The 19885-nt window shown below is 43.2% G+C and overlaps 1 protein-coding gene across 4 annotated transcripts in view; it reads right to left on the bottom strand.

Moving 5' to 3' along the window:
- The window catches only part of CEP131 (centrosomal protein 131), a 448463-nt gene that overhangs the window by 228917 nt on the left and 199661 nt on the right, over positions 1-19885 (bottom strand). For all 4 annotated transcript variants that reach the window (XM_086931022.1, XM_086931025.1, XM_086931023.1 and 1 more), the window contains one exon: positions 8147-8263. In XM_086931022.1, the coding sequence (XP_086787148.1) occupies positions 8147-8263 (117 nt within the window). The remainder of the gene's footprint in view (positions 1-8146; positions 8264-19885) is intronic.

The raw sequence follows: 19885 nt of genomic DNA, 5'->3' as shown, positions 1-19885 counted from the left end.
ATAGACGAAAGACCGCTTTTTCTACGGATGATGGACACTTCGAGTTCACTGTCCTCCCTTTTGGGCTACACGGGGCACCTGCCACGTTCCAACGTCTAATGAATACCGTCCTGAAGAACTTATCCGGATTCGCGTCAGACTATTTAGGCGACATAGTCATCTACAGCCCAGACTGGACCACGCATCTCACCAACCCACACTCTGTGCTCAAAGCCCTAGAAAAAGCAGGCCTGAAGGTAAATTCGAAGAAATCGCGTGTGACATTCCAAAAGGTGAAATATCTGGGCTACGTTTTGGGACATGGCCTCATCGAGCCTCAGATCGAGAAAATACGAGCCATCGCGGACACCCCATTTCCAACCAAATGGAAAGAAATGAGGGCATTTCTCGGCCTAGTCTGATATTACAGGTGCTTTATCCCCCAATTCGGTCACCTGGCGGCCCCCCTCACAGACTCCCTGAGGCAGACAGGTAAATCCACCACTCCAATCCACCCCACTGAAGCCATGCAGAACGCTTTCCACCAACTGAAGTTCATCATTACCTCCACTCCCGTCCTTTCGTCTCCCGACTTCTCACAACCCTTCTCCTTGCACACAGATGCCTCGGATTATGGCATTGGGGCTGTACTCTCCCAGAAGGGGACCGATGGTCTTGAACACCCCATACTGTACATAAGCTGCAAACTGTTTCCCCGTGAACTTAAGTATGCGACCATCGAGAAAGAGTGCCTGGCCATAAAATGGGCCGTTGAGAAACTTGCCTACTACCTTGAGGGACACCCTTTTGACTTGTACACGGACCATGCCCCCTTGTTATGGATGCCCCGCAATAAATCCAATAACGCCAGAGTAATGCGTTGTTTTTTATCCTTGCAGCCTTATGCTTTCTCGGTTCACCATCGCAAGGGTTCGGACAATGTGGGGGCCGATTTCTTCTCTAGGCATCCGCTCCCCGAACGTGAGCATCCAAAGGGGGAGGTAAGTAACGGGGTGTACCGGCGTACACTTCCGGACCATGATGCGGGGACCCTTCAAAGACTATTCAAACATACCCCCCTTCTTTCTTGCCCTTCACAGAACGACTTGCCTGACATCGACTAGGGAATAGACTCTCGGGACGAGGAGATGGAAACGCACTGGCCCTTTAAATTCCAGTCTGAGGATGAGTGGGTGGGGCTACACGAGGACGCCTATGCGTCAAATGCGGAAGTCTCAGAGAAGCCGATGTGCTTGTTCACCCGGAGTGGAGACGTGGAGAAGGAAGAGGAGCGGAGAGAGCAGAGGAGTGTTGCAGAGACGAGGAAAAGATCAGAGGAAGCGGAGAGCTGTGGAGAAGCGGCGCCTGAGACCGAGGTTAAGCCAGGAGACCAACGTCCCCATGAGCCACCCAGCCACACACCCAGGGGAGGTGTGTGGCTAGCCCAGGTACGGAGTAAAATCAGAGGCTGGATTGGAAGGAAGGGCGCTTCCACCACTTAGTCATGGGTATTCCCTTGTCCCGGTATCCCTTTCCCTGAGCACAGACCCCCCCCCCCCCTCTTCACAGGCCTGACTTAGAGAGAGAGAGTGTGTCATGGTTTTTGTGCTTCCTCACTCCTTTTCCTCTGAGCACTTGTACCTATAGAGCACCTTCCTCACTACTTGCTCTGTTTGTATATATCGAGAGGCAAGTCGGACATCGGCGGAGCCTCGACTCGAACGAGCCCCGAAAGACATCGGAGAGGCGAGAAGGACAAACCCTGAAGCAGACGAGCCTTTAGAAGCCTCTCACCCCGTCGAACTGTCCATTCCCGAAAAACTTTTACAGATTACCTTTTTGCCACATTAAAGCCTACTAAAACCAAGACACGCCTCCTGCCCGTCACTCCCACGCCCGTTACACAAGGTTACTGCCCATGATCTTGCACTGTTGATGAACACCATGCGACTGAGAAGAGTGTATCATCAATTCTAACATCAAACTATTTCATAGCAAATAGATAACACAGGGTCTAAGATCAAAAGACTAACAGTCTGTATTTTGAACTTGCAATGATAAGATTGACATAGAAGACTGAGTATTCTGAGTGTAAACTATTGCTCAAAATCTGAGCAAACTGATCTATAAGTTATACAACCGGCACAGGCCAATAGTGAACTCACATTTGATTATTGTCTAGTAGCTATTTATGTCTTCTAAAACACTGTAGATGTTTGAGGAGCACCACAGCAGTTGTGTTACGCCACTAAAGACGGTGTGAAACTTGGCTGGAACTCGTAAAAGGGAACGCAGAACCCTGTAATTTGATCCCCCTGAAGGTGTGTAGTATTTTATTTTGCTGTAACAAGAAAGTACTTTTTCTCTTGATTAAGACAAGCTCTGGGCTGAACAGTCAGTTACAGAATCTGTTGTTTAACTGTCAGTCAGTCAAAACAAGCTTTATTCGATTACATTTAAAATCATAAAAGCAGCAAGACAGCATAAATTTAAAAATTGATTACAATGTAACAAAGTTCATAAGGTTAAAAGACATTCGAGGGTCCAAATCTGTGACAATGTCCAATGTACGTAGATATAAAGGTTCACGCCAATATAATTCATACACAGTATAAAAAGGATAAAAATAGTTAAAAAACAATAGCAGCGAATACAAGATGGTGGGGTCACCCTTCCAGTTGCCTCGGGGATAGCATCCTGGTCCTCATACGCATGGCTGCGACCAGGAAGCTAGCAACCCCGAGGATTGTCCTGGTACTACCTAAGAACTGGAGATAAAGTAGAGCAGGACGTACCTGGACAAAACCTGCGTCTCTTAAAATGGGTGCCAAAAACCTCATTCTACTCTCTTTGTAGTGGCTACAAAACATGACAAAATGCATGAGGGTCTGCTCAAAAAAATTATTGCAGCTACACGGGGTAGACTCATCAGGAACACCCCACAGAGGGTAATCACCCAGGGAATATTGGATTATATTGAACCTAAATCTAATGAGCAAATGGCGATGGAATGGTCTGCTCACGATTTTTAGATAAGGTTCAATTTGGGGCGTAGTCAGAAGGAGGAAGTTGGCTCTAACTCTAGGTTTAGTTAGTTCTTTCTCCTCCCGTGTTTGGGCTGCCCTCTTCATAAAGTTTTCTTTAATCCATTTCAGGTCTTCCTTAAGTATAGTGTTTGGGTGACTAAAAAGGTCAGGCCTGCCAAGTCTGCCCATCTCCCCCTTTACGTATTCCAGCCACGGAATCTTTGAGGCGTTATCCAAGGACATGCAGTCCCTAAGAATAGTATGGTTTAATGTAATGTCCTTGTTCAGCCAGGTTTTGGTCCAACATACTAGGGGCGCTAGTTGGAGCAAGTCAGTGATATATCCCAACCCTAACTCAGTGTGTATTGATAGGACTGGTGTAGATTGTGGAACACCCAATAAAGACCTAAGAAAGTGATTTTCTGCTGTCTGTAGTTTGCCACAGTGAGAGTAACCCCACAATGGAGCTCCATAGGAGGCTATAGATAAACATTTGGTTTTGTAAACCTTCAATAATGCCTCCATCGGTCGAGACCCAAGACGCTTAGCAAAACTCAAAAGTGCGGAGGTGGATCTGGTGACGGCTAGAGATTTCGCATCCACCTGTGGGGTCCATGAGCCCTTCTCTTCAAATATCACACCCAAGTAGGTAAACACTTGTACCCTCTAAATCCCCTCTTCGCAGCAGCTAAAAGATTTCAACTTTTTTTGCCTAGGTCGCTTCCCTGCCAGCATGATATGTGATTTTTTGTTATTGACCAAGAGGTCTAACGAAGTCATAAAGTGGCCAAATGCATCGAGAAGCCTCTGTAAGCCCACCCCTGTACGGGCTAGGAGCACCGCGTCATCCGCGTAGAGGAGTACGGGTACTGCGGACCACCCCACGTAGGGGATATCAGGTGTGGACCCCTCCAAGGCTTTATCTAGGGAGTTAATATAAAGGGTGAACAGAAGTGGCGCTAAAATACAGCCCGGCCTCACACTTCTTCCAGAACTAAAAGGTCTGGTGGTACTGCCTTCACGGTTAGTTCTAATGGTGGCTAATAGGTCTGCGTGAAGTGCGGCCAAGAAATCTACCAGAGGGGGATCAATCCCAATGCCATCCAGTATGGCCCATAACTTGGCCCTATTGACCAAGTCGAAGGCCGAGGAGAGGTCCATAAAGGCCAGATATAAATGGCCCTCCTTTGCCATAGTGTATTTACTGACCAGCATGTGGAGGTTCAAACACTGCTCTATTGTACCTCGTTTCTCTCTGAAACCATATTGCAGGTCAGAGAGCACCCCCTTTTCCTTAATGATATCGCCTAGTCTGTGTAGAATGACTCTGCCAAGAATCTTTACGGCAGAGTCGATTAGCGAGATCGGCCTGTAACAGGCCGGATCGGATCTGGAGCCCTTCTTAAATATAGGGATAATGGTTGAGGTGGACCAGGTTTTTGGGAATCCCACATTAACAGTTGTTTAACTGTTATGGTTATGAGTCTTGCCCCAACACATTACCTACCAAAAAAGCCTTTGACTGCTCAACCCGTGCTACCTGGAAGCACAAATGCAGCACGGGATAGATCCTAGGGTCAAACTAACCCAAGGATAGATCCTAGGGTCAAATTAAGCCCAGTAGCCCTGCCTGGCCATTGGCTCCCCAAACTGGGTGAAACACCTCTACTTTTACTTTGCCCACTTTCCATATGTGAGGCATAAGAAACAATTCAGAAGATGCGCTGAAATGGTAGGATAAATGCACAGTGAAATTTTGGTAGGACAGACCAAACTTTGACCACACACAATCCCTACTTTCCCCCAGTTATTGGGTTAGCAAATGTCTTCCCTTTCACCTTGTCATTTCAGTTAGTTTGTGCTTACCCTGAGGTGGCACACTTTACAAAAATAGAAACTTGTTTATTATTTGAAAGTTTAGGCAAGCTTTGCAAGCCTTAATTGTTGCTTTATGCACAGCAGGCATTACTCCATGTTTATTTAGGCATTCATTATTTTACAACAATAATAAACATCCTCTTGTTGACAGTGTCAGGTAGATGAACATGGATGTTCATTTTTTTATGTAAACATACATAGTCTATGTATATACATAAATAATCAAATACCTTTCTGAACCTCAGCTACGACTACAAAGGAGGGTATGATCAGGCCAAGGCAGCCTCTTTTATGATGTACTCATAACTGCCCACGGTAGTTAGCCCAACACCTATTTTGTGTATGGTTTGTTTCTTGTTATCCAGGTTCTTTGGGCACCACAGGCAAAAATAATGTGAATGCTCTATAAAAAAAGACAGTTCCACAGTGCTAGTACCCACCTTTGCATAGAAAGGCAATGCCAGCAGGTACCTAATTCATGGATACATTTTCTACAGAGGCACCGTCTCAAGACCAATGTGCTCTCAACTCTTCCACGCCACAGTCACACCAACATGTATTTAATCATTGGGTTTGATCCTTCCAGCATGCATACCTACACCAGAAAAAAGCATGATCAGTCCAAAACATCCTTCCTATCTGGTTGTGAAAGAGATCCACACATTCAGGGTAGTAACAAGTGGCTCTTACCACCACAAAAAAACGGTATGCAATGAAAAAATACTGATATTTGAAAATAATTAATTTTCGCATTATTTGCTCACCGAAATCAGATACATCGCCTGAGTGGTTAATGCGAGTAAAACATGCAGTTCTTCAGATAGACTGTAAATGAGGCTGAAAGAAGGAGCTCCAAGGTGTGGCTCAAAACAAATTGTAACTCAAGATCTTCTTCTCCACAAGATTTGATGAACGGCTCCTACAGTTTCCGACAACTCGCAGTGTAACTGCCCTGCTGCCAGCACTGACAGATCAGATAAGCACCTTTCAGATGTACAAAAGCAGTCCTGGGCCTAGGGTAGGTTGTCGCACATGATTGGTAACTTCCTTCCCATGTCACCAACTGTGAACCACAGGGACTTTCAGTGGTCTAAATAAACAGTTAATAGTACAACAAGTAAGCAAATGGACCGACTAGGCAGACTTGGTGTCTTTATTCTGTCACCAAACTGTTTTGTGAGGAGTTATAAATGGGGAGAGAACAAAAGTCCATTAAGTGATGTAGACATATCAACTCTACCCTGCACACCCTAACAATACATATGGTCCACTCTGATGGATGCCACAGTGGGTGCTCCAAATTCTACTACTGTTTGTGCAGAAATATTGCGTCTTAAAACACAATAAGGTGGCCTGCAGGTAACAAGTATGCAATACACTATTCATCCGTGTATCCCTAGTCACCACCTTCCTTTCAACTTGCTCTCTCTCATTTTTCTGTTCACCTCTCCTCTACTTAATGTCGATGCCTACACTCACTGTAGGTGAAGACGGGTGGCACTCTCACTAGAGGCATTTTCTGCAATCCTGGGAAAAACAGTGATGTTTAGACTCTGAATTCTTAAGAAATTAATCAAAAAATAAAACTTTATTTTCTTTGTTTCAATGCCATTATAGTGTATCAATTTAGACAGCCCTGGACACCTATGGCCGCCCTCTAGTGAGATGACCTATGGTTACATTCAAAGGACTCACCCTAGTTTGCTTTGCATTGATGGGATGTATGGTGAGGTGAAAGGGGAAAGAAGTAAAAAAAGGTTGTGTGTGCATACATGTGCACATATTTATTTTCTAAGACTCACTGTCACTGTATAGCAGGCATTTTAGTTGTCCGAGGCACCATTAGCAATCACCCCTTGGTGCATTATTGGGCTCAGTCATCAGGAAAGCTTCTTCCCCACCACCACCAAAAGTTAAGAGAAGATATGAAGTCTTCATGACTGGTTCAAGTCCTCCTAATTGGACGAGAAGATATGAAGTCTTCATGACTGGTTCAAGTCCTCCTAATTGGACGACAGGATATGCAGATTACCATTCGGCATATGGAAGCTTGATCAATTACTTGCCTCACTGAGACAGTCCCTCCACACAGTGAACGTTCATTGTCCCTTTAACATTGGTATTAGGTATGGGTGAAGATCAAAAAGCAGATCACCCTAGAGCAAACATTTTGATCTGGCAGTATTAAGTCTCCTGTTTTTTCCTTGTCCACATGTTCTTCGATGCATCTTTTCATTTGACACAGTCTTTTCACAAATGGGCTCTTCAGTCAACATTTCAATTTGTAGGGCCTTTTGAAACAGAACCATACATCCCTTCACGATGCTACAGCCTGGGGCCCTAAAAGTGTAAGTGAAAGTCCATACAGGTGGCAAAGTCTCTGATGTATTTACCAATTAAGGGGGCATTGACCAACATGGCAACACGCTGGGAAACCAATGTCCAAAAGATTCTTTTCAGAGCAGTGATAACAAGCTCCACTGTGGTACTGGTAACATGTATAACTTTTGGGAATCAGGAATATTCATCTATAAACACCAGCCAGGAGGTGGTTGCCAGAGGTAACAAGACCAAATAAACAGTGATATCTACAGACATCTTCTGGCAAAGGCAACATCTGAAGGGGCTCCATGGCACGATCTTTAATCAGGCTTTATCTCACACTATTGTAAGGCTTTAGTTACCATACTCTTCTTTTTCATGCCACTGTGTCCGCTATTAGCCAATTCTCCTTTTCATTCTTTTTTTCAGGTGTTTCCCAAAAGATAAATGGTTTATCTATTAGGACCTCTATAGCAAAGATCTATGAATGAGATGTGGTCTAGTGGCCATGAGATAGAGCCTAATCCCAGCTGCTTCTCTACCTGACCATACTTTGTCATCTTGGGCAAAACAGTTTATCAACCACAGCCACAGTTACGTATCTGCCAGAATTAAAAAATCTCAGAATTAGGCTAACCACAGATATAAGACACAATTTGAAATGGACATGTATAAAGAGATCCTTGCATGTACAGCATAGCACAACTCAAATATACACTGTTTCAAGAAACAAAACACCTGGATGAGGACAGCAAGTCATACCTCAACTTCACAGCAAAAGCTCCTAACAACTCTCTCACCTACAACTCAATACCTTTGGAAAATTTGAGCACCAGCTTCTAATTCAAGACAAAGTGACCAGAATATTGTCACTGCTTTGCCAGCAATTTTACTCTTCTTTATCCAATGTGTCCCCCCATACCCCCAACCCCAAGTCTCACCAGGTCATGCTGCTCTTGCATTTGAGAGAGCTTCTTTGAGTATTTCTGGTCCACCTGCTTCAGTTCCATCACCACCGACTCACACTTCTCACTCAAACGTTTCTTGTCGTCAATGAGCTGAAAGAGGCAATTAGGAAGAAGCGTGAACAATGCCAACAGGAGACGGCTAGAGCCCAATTCAAGCAGAATGCAATAGAGGTCCAGAACTCTATACAATGCACCTTGTCATTCCCAGAATATTTTTTACCTTTATTCCAAAGTGATTTTTTACCAAATTCCTGGTGAAAACACAACCTCCAAAAATGTCACATTCACTGGGTTTGTTTAATTGTACAGTTAAAAAACATTTATGCACTTGATGCAGCCTCTTTCTTGTTAGTGGATTATTGTTGATTTCACCTTCGGACAACTTGCATTCATAAATGTAGTTTGCTATTATTCTGTTCTTGGTCTACAATTCATGTTCTACTAATGGGTGAAGCTGGACGTGAGCCATATTTAATTTCCCACAAAAGAATTAAGGAGACAGCTTTGGTATTATGTTTGCAATGAAACTACGGTCTCTAAAAGAAGGCTGTCATCAGTTGCATCCAGCTAAATCTGCACCTCTGTGTTGTGCAGTCACAGAATTCCTGTGTTGTGCAGTCACTGAATTCCTTTGGTTGCTCTTGACTCATCAAAAGCACATTTTTAACTCCAATGTTGGAAACAGATTGTAGCACATACCATCAACTGCAGTGGAGGCTGCTTCAGTATAGAGACGGGGAATTGGATGAAAACATTTTTTTTTTTTTAAACGTACCTTCTTCGTAGCCGCCATCGAAGCACCCTCTTCTCTGTTCTGACTCTGCAGCACCGGAAGCACCCAGGCTCCCAGCCAATCGCGATACTGCATGAGCAGTGTTGTGGTTGGTGCGAGTGACCTGTTTTGCCCCTCAGGCAGTACAAAGGAGCCTGGGCATGTTCTCCACGGGGCTGTGCAACACAGCCCAGTGGAAAACATGCTAAGTGCGCATGATTGTTTGGCTGGCCCTCAACATGCACATAGAGGGAGTGCAAAAGCCACTCCTCAGTGTGCCAGCCCCACCCTGCCCCGACCAGACTCCAATCCTTTCCAGAAAAAGAAAATGATAACAGCTTGTTATCATTTTTTTTTTTAAGTCTACACTGCTCAAATAGCAGTGGGGCAATGCTCGCGGAGGAGCCACCAAGACCCAGGTCATTCCAGCTATCCTCTTTTCTCATCTCCATCATGCTAGAGGGAAAAAAGATTATTCCTAACCCAAGAGTTTATTTGTTCGCCCTGGAAAGGAAAGCTATATCAGGCGTATCATCTGCATCTCAGAAGCCTCTTTGCCATGGTAGGAATTTGTTTCGGGAAGTCACTAAGTGGATGTACCCTTTTGGACAAACACAGAGTACTATCTTCCTTGTCAAAACAGATTGGTACCATAAATGGGAAGATCCTAAGTGATTCCTTATAGAGCTAGAAGCATAAACCAAAAGCATTGCCCCATTCACCCATCAATTGAGCGACTGGTAGCCTATTTTTCAGCTTTATAAAAGCACTTAGCAACAGGACACTAGAACAAGATGTGTTGTCTGCAGACATTCTCTGCTGCAATATTTGTGAGCCACTTAACTGAGCAGCTTAAATTTAGATTTAATTTAAGGGACAATAGAAGTCATTCATTTTGAACTACACTAGGTTGTCAGTATGCAGATATTAACGCTTATGAACCTAGTTGAAGTTGTGAAGCAACCAAGTGAACTTTTTCTGCAGCTTCCTGAAGGCATGAGTCAGTTAGTGGATTAAGAGCCAGCTCCAGGTGCAAAGATAGGAAGAGACCAGAGGCAGCGTTATTTGGTTGTCTCTCCTGAAGGAATTGGCAATATACTCTAGGACATTGGAAAATACTATGTCCCTGCTGCAACCTGAAGAGAGAAGGACATAGACAGCCAACACGTACAGCCTTATTTCATGCCAGAGTCTGACAACAAGCTGTGCAACTGCTATAAGGAACTTTTGCAAAACCTACAGAAATATGAGGCTTTGGACTGTTCTGAAGTAAAAAAATAAAAAAAGGATGGATGGAATGCTTGGATTAATCTCAGACACTGGTAATTACTCGAGCCGCATCCCAGTAGATCTACAATCCGACCAAGTTAATGCCACTGAATGTACCCTGAGATATGCGGAGACAACAATTAAACCATTAAAGTGAACCCAGATCTCTCAAGATGCCAAGTACCATGCGTCCATGTGCAAGTTAACTCACCCAATCCCGGGTTTTTTATTTACACTCTGGAACTACTAGGATAAACAGTACTACAAATCCCAGAATGCAAAGAAAAATACTTGGAAGGATGAGCGTTTCATGAAGGGTATTTGGAAATTTGAGAGCACTTTGACCCTCTAGTGTGGAGTGCATTGCTTAAGACCTCTTTTTCCCCTGTACATCCCCATTATCTGTTTGATGCCTTTGGTGGCATGATCCTGAGCACGTGGCCCTCATGGGATTCGATACCCAATGACACCCATCATTTACCATTCGTGCAACCATTCCTGTACATGAAGACCCTTAGGCATTTGTACCCATAGGCACTCTTCTTATTCTGCGAGTGAGAGCTCATAGATTTTTGTATTCAAAACAAAACTGTCACACCATTGCCCCCTGTTGGTGGTGTTATGTTATGTTATCACTCACTTATAAAGCGCACGGTCACCCCAAGGTTTCATGGCGCTACTCCTGCTTAAGTTGTTACATAAGACCTGATTAGTAGGCTAGCCCAAACAACCAAGTTTTGAGTGCCTTTCGAAAGCCAAGAAGGTTGTCGCAGCTTCTCATTGTTACCAGAAGGGAATTCCAGAAGATAGGTGCCAGATAAGAAAATATGCGGCCTCCAGCCCGTTTGAGTTTTATAGGTGGGACAGATAGAAGATGCAAATAGGATGAGCGCAGGTTGCGCCGGGAGACATGTTTTTTGATCATGGCCGTGATGAATTTTGGACTGTTGCCTTGCAGTGCTTTAAAGGCCAGACACCCAGTCTTAAATGACGCACGTTGCTCCACGGGTAGCCAGTGGAGCTTGATCAACAAGGACCTGGCAGAGTGCCATTTTGGCTGTTTGTGAATTAGTCTGGCTGCCTGGTTCTGAACCATTTGCAGACGTTTTAATAGGTACTGAGGCAGGCCAAAATAGAGGGAGTTTGCAAAATCTAGGCGTGATAGAACCAGCGCTATCACCACTTGGATCAAAGCTGAGTGAGTCAGCAAATGAGCAATTTTCCTGATTTTGCGAAGCTGATAGAGACTGGTGGAGATCACTGCACCCACCTGTCCTCTCAGTGAGAGGTCCGTGTTAATTACTACCCCTAAGCTTTTTACCGACAAGGACGGAGAAGGGGGAGGACCCAGTTCACTGGGCCAGAAGTGTGGACCCCAGCAGTCCTTGCTCTTCCCAGGCAGCACCAATTCCGTCTTGCCCGGGTTGAGTTTCAATTGGTTGCTGTCCATCCAGTGTTCAATGTGGAGCATGGTGGTTTGAAATTCCTTAGCAGCATTACGGCCATCTAGGGGGGAAATTCAACTGGAGGTCATCTGCATAATTAAAAATGGTGATCCTCCGATTCTTTAAAGAATAGAGCAGAGGCCTCAAGTAGAGGTTAAACAATAGCGGCGACAGGGACGAGCCCTTTGGTACACCACAAGAGGTGATCACTGTGGGGGCAGTAAGAGTGCCAAGTCGCACTGCTTGCGTTCTGCCAGTTAAAAATGATTTAAGCCACTTGTAGGCAGGACCTTGGATGCCTGCTTGTTCGACACGGTTCAAGAGAGTGTTATGGTGGACCATGTCGAACGCTGCCGACAAATCCAAAAGCACCAAGGCCTGAGGAATTCCCCTGTCTGAATTAGCTCTTAGAGTATCCAGGACGGCCAGAACTACCGCCTCTGTTGAATGGGCTGGCCGAAAGCCCTCTTGATTTGGCTCCAGGTATTCCGCTTGTTCCACAAAATTAAAAAGGCATCTGGCCACATGTGCCTCCAAGATTTTGGACAGACAGGGAAGAAGGGATATGGGGCGATAGTTAGAAGGGGTTGAAGGCTCTGCCCCGGGCTTTTTCAGAAGGGGGACTATTGTACCGGCCTTGAAGGCAGGCGGTACTACCCCTTGGGTGAGGGATGCATTCAAAAAAGGAAGAATGCTATGTGGCAGTACTGTGAATATATCTTTCATGGTAGCAGGAGGACAACAATCATTTGGGGAGCCTGACTTGACCCGGATAAATAATAAGATAATAATAAGATAAAATAGTCCACCAACAATTCTACCCCCAAAATGGAGGCTCGGTCTTTCGAGACTCCTCTGATCAGACCCCTTGCAAGAAAGCCAGTGTTTCTCCGCCCCAACATCATATCTGTATCTCTATTCTAGATGCCTGAGACACTAGCAAATGATTCTGCACCATGAGCTACCTCTACTATATGTAGAATACAATCAGAAAAGCATGTGACTCTTAGAACTAGATGCTACAATTGTGATCCCTGAACACAGTGTAGATATGACACCCAGGCAATGATGCCCTCATTAAAACTATAAGCATGATACTCTTTTGTTAACCAGATGCTGTACTTGGTCAGATTGTTAATTTCTGAACATGTGCATACAATTTTATAGCATAATCCCCAAGTAGAGAATATCTGCATGCACCAAATCAGAGTAATTAATCCTAGCCGCCTGATACAACTCCATAAAAAAATAGTGTTGAATCTGTGATGCAGGCAAGGTCAATTGTTCCACTTAAACAAAATTTCTCGCACCTCAATCACAATATTACAATTAGTGAGAATCCTGTGCAATCCGCCTTCGAGACCCACCGCAATTAGGACTCACTGGAATCCAGACAAATAGATTGAAGATCATGGAGGGAGCACAAAGAATGAAGTCGCACTCTGTTAGGTAAAGTCTTTTCAAGGGAAGCGCTTCCTCTTTCCTTCCTCTGAGGACGCCACAGCAAATTACAACAGCACTGCTGAAAGGCTTGAAAAACATATTTGCCCTTGCACTCTTATATTGTACAATTCTTTCAGTTTTCCATTTCAGTATACATCTCTATGTGATAACTTTTACTACTTCACCCCTATTGTGGGACCTTCTATTGTATATACATTCGGAAATGCAAAATCCGATAATTCGGATCCTTACGCCTATAATAAGTTTTAGCCCTGATGAAGTTCCTTTGAAAGGAACAAAAAACGTTGGCTGTTGTCCTGTCATCTGTTTTACTAAAAAAGAATAAAAGATATTGAAAAGACTTCACCTAACAGAGTGGACTTCATTATTGGTGCTCCCTCCATGAGCTTCAATCAATTATTCCACTTGTAGACATTAGTCTGATTCTTTCACATTCTTTGACAGACAGTTCAAGGTAACCATCAAAAACAATGCGCAGTTCTTGCAAGGTGCACACTGTCTTTGATATCTGTCCAACAGCCTGAACGACCTCCGAAGTGTTGCATGGATGAAATCTTGACCATTCGCAATTTTGACATATAGTCCACAACAACAGTCTTTTTCAATGAGGGCACCTTTTTGAATTGAACATTTTTCAGGTGAAAGGTTTTTTCAAGCTCTTGTATGAGTTTGTGCTTCACTAATTTGGTTGCAGCTTATGCATCAAAGAGCGCGTTTGTTGGAAGAAAATGCGACATAATGTCCTTGATAAATTCATCCCTTTCTTTTGCAAAAGTTGTGTTTTTGTAACCTGTTTTGTAATGGCTGGTTGAACAAAACTTTTACTATGGAAATTGAAGCATGCAAGTTTAGCTTAAGTGATATGTCAAATAGCTTTTTCTCTTTCAATACAAATCTCTCCTGCCTCAGTTCTGCGTCTAGTTTCAATCCATGTTCCAGGACATCTAGTCCTTAGATCATTATCCACATATTTTTTTGGTCACGAAGTTGTGCAGTCCCACAAGCTTAGTCATTTCAAAGGGGTTTCCTTGCTGCTGCATGAAATGAAGAAGACTGTCAACATGTTTATTAAAATGTTTGCCAAACTTTACCACAAGTTTGTGGTGAGCAACAGCTTCACAATGGTCCATTAATTTTAGATTCTCATCATCTCTCTGAAAACATTGCAAACAGAAAGGACTTCATGATAAACTAGCTGCCATGGAGCAACATATTCACTTTTACGTGTCTGGCCAATTCCCTTGAAGCTTTACTGTGATCTCTGGATCATCTGTTCCAGTTTCATTTCTAGAGCCACAGCATTGAACCTTCCCTCTCTGTCTTTCACCACAAAATGTCTTTGGATGAATTTTCTGCAGAGATATGGTTTTTCCACCTCAAACTTCTTCACTCTTTCCAAATACCAGGACCCATATCACAGGTAGTTTATGCAATCAAATTCGCGAAACACAGTAATCCGTGATTCCATAGTCTTCACATGCAGCTCCCAATCACCTTCCCGATCAGCATGTACCAAGTTCTTCACTACAGCCATCATGTGTAAAACATTTCCCCAGTACTTGCAGTTCTGATTTTTCTTCAAATTCTTTGACAAATGCTACTGACTTTGTTCTCAGATTTTGATCTGAATGTATAGAACATTGCCTGGCTATGTATTAGGTCTTTTGAATGAAGTGCACTCTGTGCCTTGTTCACTTCTGAAAGAAGATATGCAAAATCTAATTTATCATTCTTATTCCAGAAAGTATTCCAACACAATGTTTCTATAGGCTCAGATATGATGAGCATACCTTTTAACGAACAAACATAATGAGTTCCACGAAACAGTATCAATTCACGGTCAACAAAGAGAAGGTTCCTAGCACCAAGACATTTTCTTACCTGGGAGTCCTATTCAATGACCTGTTAAACTGGGGACCACTGCTAAAGAGGAAAAGGGCAGAAATCACAAGGGCAAATGCTGCTATATTCAACTTTGCCAAGAAAATGGGCAAGCGCCCGGTTGAGGCCCTTTTAAAACTCTACAATGCAAAAAGTGTTGCAATAGGCAGTTATGGAAGCGAATTGTGGGGATACGTGATGGCTGATAGTATAGGTGTTGTAGAGAATAACTTCCTAAAACAGCTTCTGTGTGTGCCAACAGGAACCCCTAACCAAATAGCCCATGAGGAAACTGGTACCCTGTACATTAATGACACCATAGCGCTTCGGCCATTAGTCTTCTGGCTTAAGTGCTGGCTCAACAAAGATCTGGCCCTAAATCATTTGCTTTTAAAAGATGTTTTGACCATGGACCATATGCTCAAATTCCCATGGCTAAAATATCTAAAATACTTTTTTTGCATTGGGGCGCCCGGACCTTTTTATGAATCCAGACTCGATTGCACATACTGATGTGGACTTTGTGAAGAACACCTTTATCTCCCTAAAGAAATCGAACCGCGACAAGGTTGAATTGATTAAACCTAGCGTATGCAAATATATCATGTTGAAAACCACTCCCTGTCTGAAGCCCTATCTTACATGGTCAATATCGGGCTATGAGCGATTTCTGTTAACCAAGTTTCTGCTAGACTGTTCCCATCTTCTACTAGCTGTTCCAAGTGGCTGTCACAGGGGCCAAGTGTTACCGTCCTGCAGGTGCGACAATGCGTCTCCGCAGGACCTGGTACACTTTTTTATTTGTATGTCCCTTTTATGAGATACCACGGAGGTCTTTTCTAAAAACCCCTTTTAAAGTACAGAATTTTACTCAAGTCCGTCCAGCCCTCTGTTACTTACAAATGTTGAAGCCTGAAAGCACTTTATTCATGATTGGTTTTTTAAAATCAGCTTTAAAATCTAGAACTAGAAGGATGATTTAAGTATATGTCAAAATGCTGCTATTTTTTATCTGTTTTTCAATGGCTGTCTTTTTAAACATACTTTTTTATATATGTAAATGCTTTGCACATGTATGACCGTTTGGATTTGGATCTCTGTTTTAATTATGTATTGTATGGATTGTGGTAACATCACTTTTATGGTTTTATATACTAAAAACCGAATAAAGTTTCTAAGTGAAATGAAATGAGTTCCACTCAATACTGACTGAACAGTTTTAGTTCTAAAGATTTCAGCCTCAATAAGTGCATTGCCTATGCCATATCCACTGAGATAACTTTCTGCACATTGCAACACAACTTTTGTCATATGGCAAATGCCCGTAATTGGATAAAGATCATCAAACTCTACTGGATTGCTCATAAAAATGTCAACTACGATACGGAAAACATCTTCATCGCAGAAAATTGGCAGGATAGACTGGACTTCAAGCTGAGCATACACATTTTGGAATTGTTTTCTTTAGAAGAACTGTGCATACTGTTGCTTAGTTTGTTACTGGAGATGGTATTAAGGGAAAAAACCCAACCTTCTCTAGTGGGACGGTATTCTGGGAGATTAGAGCATAAATTCCAGCCCACTGAGGAACTGGACTTTCTTGATCCTTCATTCCACACCGAATAAGTATTATGGTAAACTTTGTTAAACCAGCTTGCAGACGACAGCATCAGGTAGAAGATAGTACATGTCCTCAGCCACTTTGAAGACTGAGACGTGTTGATGGCTTGTAGTGGTTTTGCAACGTTGGATAGGCAGTTGGGTTATAGGTTTGCAGCTTCGTTTGTTTAGGTCTACTGCTAGAACAGCTTGTTTTCATCAAGCTATTTCAATGGTACAATCTTGAAAAAGGACCATGGCAGTATCATGTGTGCTGGATGTTCTAGATAAAGAAGAGCAGTCTTCAAAATCAAAATTATCAGAAGCAGCAATTGTAAACCCTTTTTTGGTAAAGTGACTTGGAAGTGCTGTGCTGTCAGAATCACAAGATTTTATAGCACACACTTAAAAGAGTTCTTGCTCTGTACTATGTCATTATAACCTGTTGATACACCAATCCTATTCATTGAAGTCATTACCTCTCTACTTTTGCACTTGTCATAGATTGCGTGGGGAGTCATCATGTGTACTGGAGTTTTCTTTTTGTCGTGATATAATTCATAAAACATGATTTGGAAAAGACAGTATATTTGCATGGCTTAAACCTGTCGGTTCTTGGGATTGTCTCCCACTTCATCCCTTATTTCTTCAATGCCATCATCAATGTGATCAGTTTCTTTTCCGAACTCAAGAACTTTAATTTGTAGCAGTTTTGCTGATATTAAACAACAATGTAAAAAATGTTAAGACAATATCAGGCATTCTTGTTGACTCCCATGATTTACGGAGCTCTGGTTTCATCACAAAATTTAAATCTAAATCTTTCAGGACGTTTCTTAAAATGGTTCCTGAATCCTGTGATCTTATTTTGGGAGCTAGAACTTCAGGAGTCACATCAGCTGTGAACACCATAAGGGGCTCATTCTTATTGTTAGACTCACAAAAACGAATTCTGTCATTGCACATTCCCACCAGAAAAATCTTTATTTCAATTTTATGGATCAATACAGTTTCATCAATGTTGATCATTAGTTCTCTGATCTCACGGAGTATGAACCCGCAGTCTGTACTTAAGAGTGGCTTTAAAACTTCATTTGCTTTTTCAAAGAGTGCAAACTTAACTGAAGACTGGAGGTTATGTTGCTGCTGGGAGCTCATTGTACATTCATATTTTCAAATGTATGCATGCATGCATTTCGGGTGTACATACAAATCCACTGCAAATTCAATCGCCTCGCTGCTTAGATCAGCTTCTCGGCTGAAAACGTAATCTTGGAAGAAACCAGCTGCAGATAAAAATACATTTGCCCTTTAAGACTCACATACTCTGTACTATGTTCTTTCGCCAGTCCCTGTGCTGAAAGTACAGTCGCTGTGCCTCCCAGACCCATGGATGCCAAATGCACCCTAGACGGGTCTGCACCCCCAAATATGAGGTACAGGTCTTCATAAAACACCTTGAGTTGGGCAGGGATCGCCCCTGCTTCAGGAAATTCAGAGAGACGTGGAGCAGGCTCAGGCTCCACGAGTGGAGTGCAGGAGCAGGGCCTCCATTTGTGACGTTTATCCAGCTCCTCGTCTGATGACTTGGACCTGCACAGTGACATCGAAGAGCAATTGTGTATTCTTGTGTTTGTGGGACTTAGCAGACAACAAATTTTACTGCAACAATGACCAATGGGAATGACTCCAAGAGTGGGATTAGAATCTTTCATGCAACTTCGACCTAGAGAGGAATAAAGACTTCCAATGTCGAGCAGTCAAGAGTTTAGTCTCTTGCTCCCAAACTGCTTTCAAATTCATGGTACTGCAGTCGGGACAGTTCCTAGAGTCGTGGTCTGGCCGCAGGCACCAGAAACAGACCAGATGCGTGTCAGTCACAGACATCTTGCTGTGACAGGCCCCACAGGACTGAAACTCTACAGACTTTTTAGGGGACATCCCTAGCACACCAGGAGCAGAATGTTCACAGATAGGTGACGAAATGTCAAAAATGTTGTCAAAAAGTGGCCGGGGTAGCTGTTTGAGATCTGTGCTGTTGGTGCAGAAATAAAAAAACTCATGTAAGCGCATTGGAGTATCACCTTTATAGGCCTCTCGCATGTCCTATTCAGTGTGGATGATGCCTATGCGAAGCAGTTCGACGACACCTACTGGCACACAGGGGTACTGCCCAAGATTTTCCAGATCCAATATGACCCCTTGGAGAATATTATAAGGTAAGGAATCGGTGTCTATCAGATAGGTTGTGCACTCTCCCCTACTAACCATTACTCTCCCCTACTAAACATTACTAAAGTGTCAGTGCTTCCCCTTTTAACATGGTTGAATTGGCATACTCTTAACTGATATATCCTTACCTATAAGCCCCTAGTATATAGTACAAGTGTACCCAGGGCCTGTTAAATACAGCAAGTGGACTGCAGCACCTAGTGTTGAGGTTCCGTGAATTCTGAACCCTTTTCATAAAGGTCATGGTTTTGTTACGAATCTGATAGTAGTGAACCGTAACTAGTGAGTGCGGCAAGTACGAGTGTTTTCACCATGTTAGACCGATGGATTCACTACGTATTTAGGGATTTCGTTCTGAACCCTTGGGTTCCATTTTGCGCATGGCAGCCATTTTGTGGTTGCCCTCACATAGGCCGATGACTACAGCCGAACGAGTCTTTAGTACACATACACGTTAGCTGACTTCTGAATGACCTGAGTAAAATGACCTCATTGCCTGAAGCGGACCTTGTTAAGCCAGTTCCTTGTCCAGTAGCTGATCGAGATTAGGGATCAAAGTACAGGACATTGTTGAGTTTATTGCACACACACACACACACACACACACACACACACACACACACACACACACACCCTTATCCTACTTGTCATCTGTTTCTGTTCCTTCCTTTATGGTCTATTTATGATATGGGTTGTGGTCTTTTATTATGGGTTTGTCCGGCCTGTTCGAGAAAGAATGTTGGGCTTTCCCGTGTAATTGATGGGCTGGACAACTGAAAAGTGGGTTTGTCGTTATGCGAAACCTTTTTGCAATGTTACCTATGATTGGACAATTTGTAAATAGTGGGTGTTTGTCCGGAAAGTGATTTTTAGCATAAAAGACGATGTATCGCTCTACAAAAATTGAGCAGTCTCTGACGAACCTACTTGTGTCGTACTTCGTAGACTTCTGTTCCTGGTTGCAGCCAATAAATTTGATCTCTGACGTCACCGAGAAGTATCCTGTGTCTCTGTATTCTAAGACAGGTGAACACAAAGACATTGGGCGTG

The sequence above is a fragment of the Lissotriton vulgaris genome, chromosome 7 (assembly GCF_964263255.1).
Source record: "Lissotriton vulgaris chromosome 7, aLisVul1.2, whole genome shotgun sequence".
In the NCBI taxonomy this organism is placed as follows: Eukaryota; Metazoa; Chordata; class Amphibia; order Caudata; family Salamandridae; genus Lissotriton; species Lissotriton vulgaris.
The sequence above is the reverse complement of the archived record's forward strand: the minus strand, read 5'-3'. Positions and strand labels throughout refer to the sequence as shown.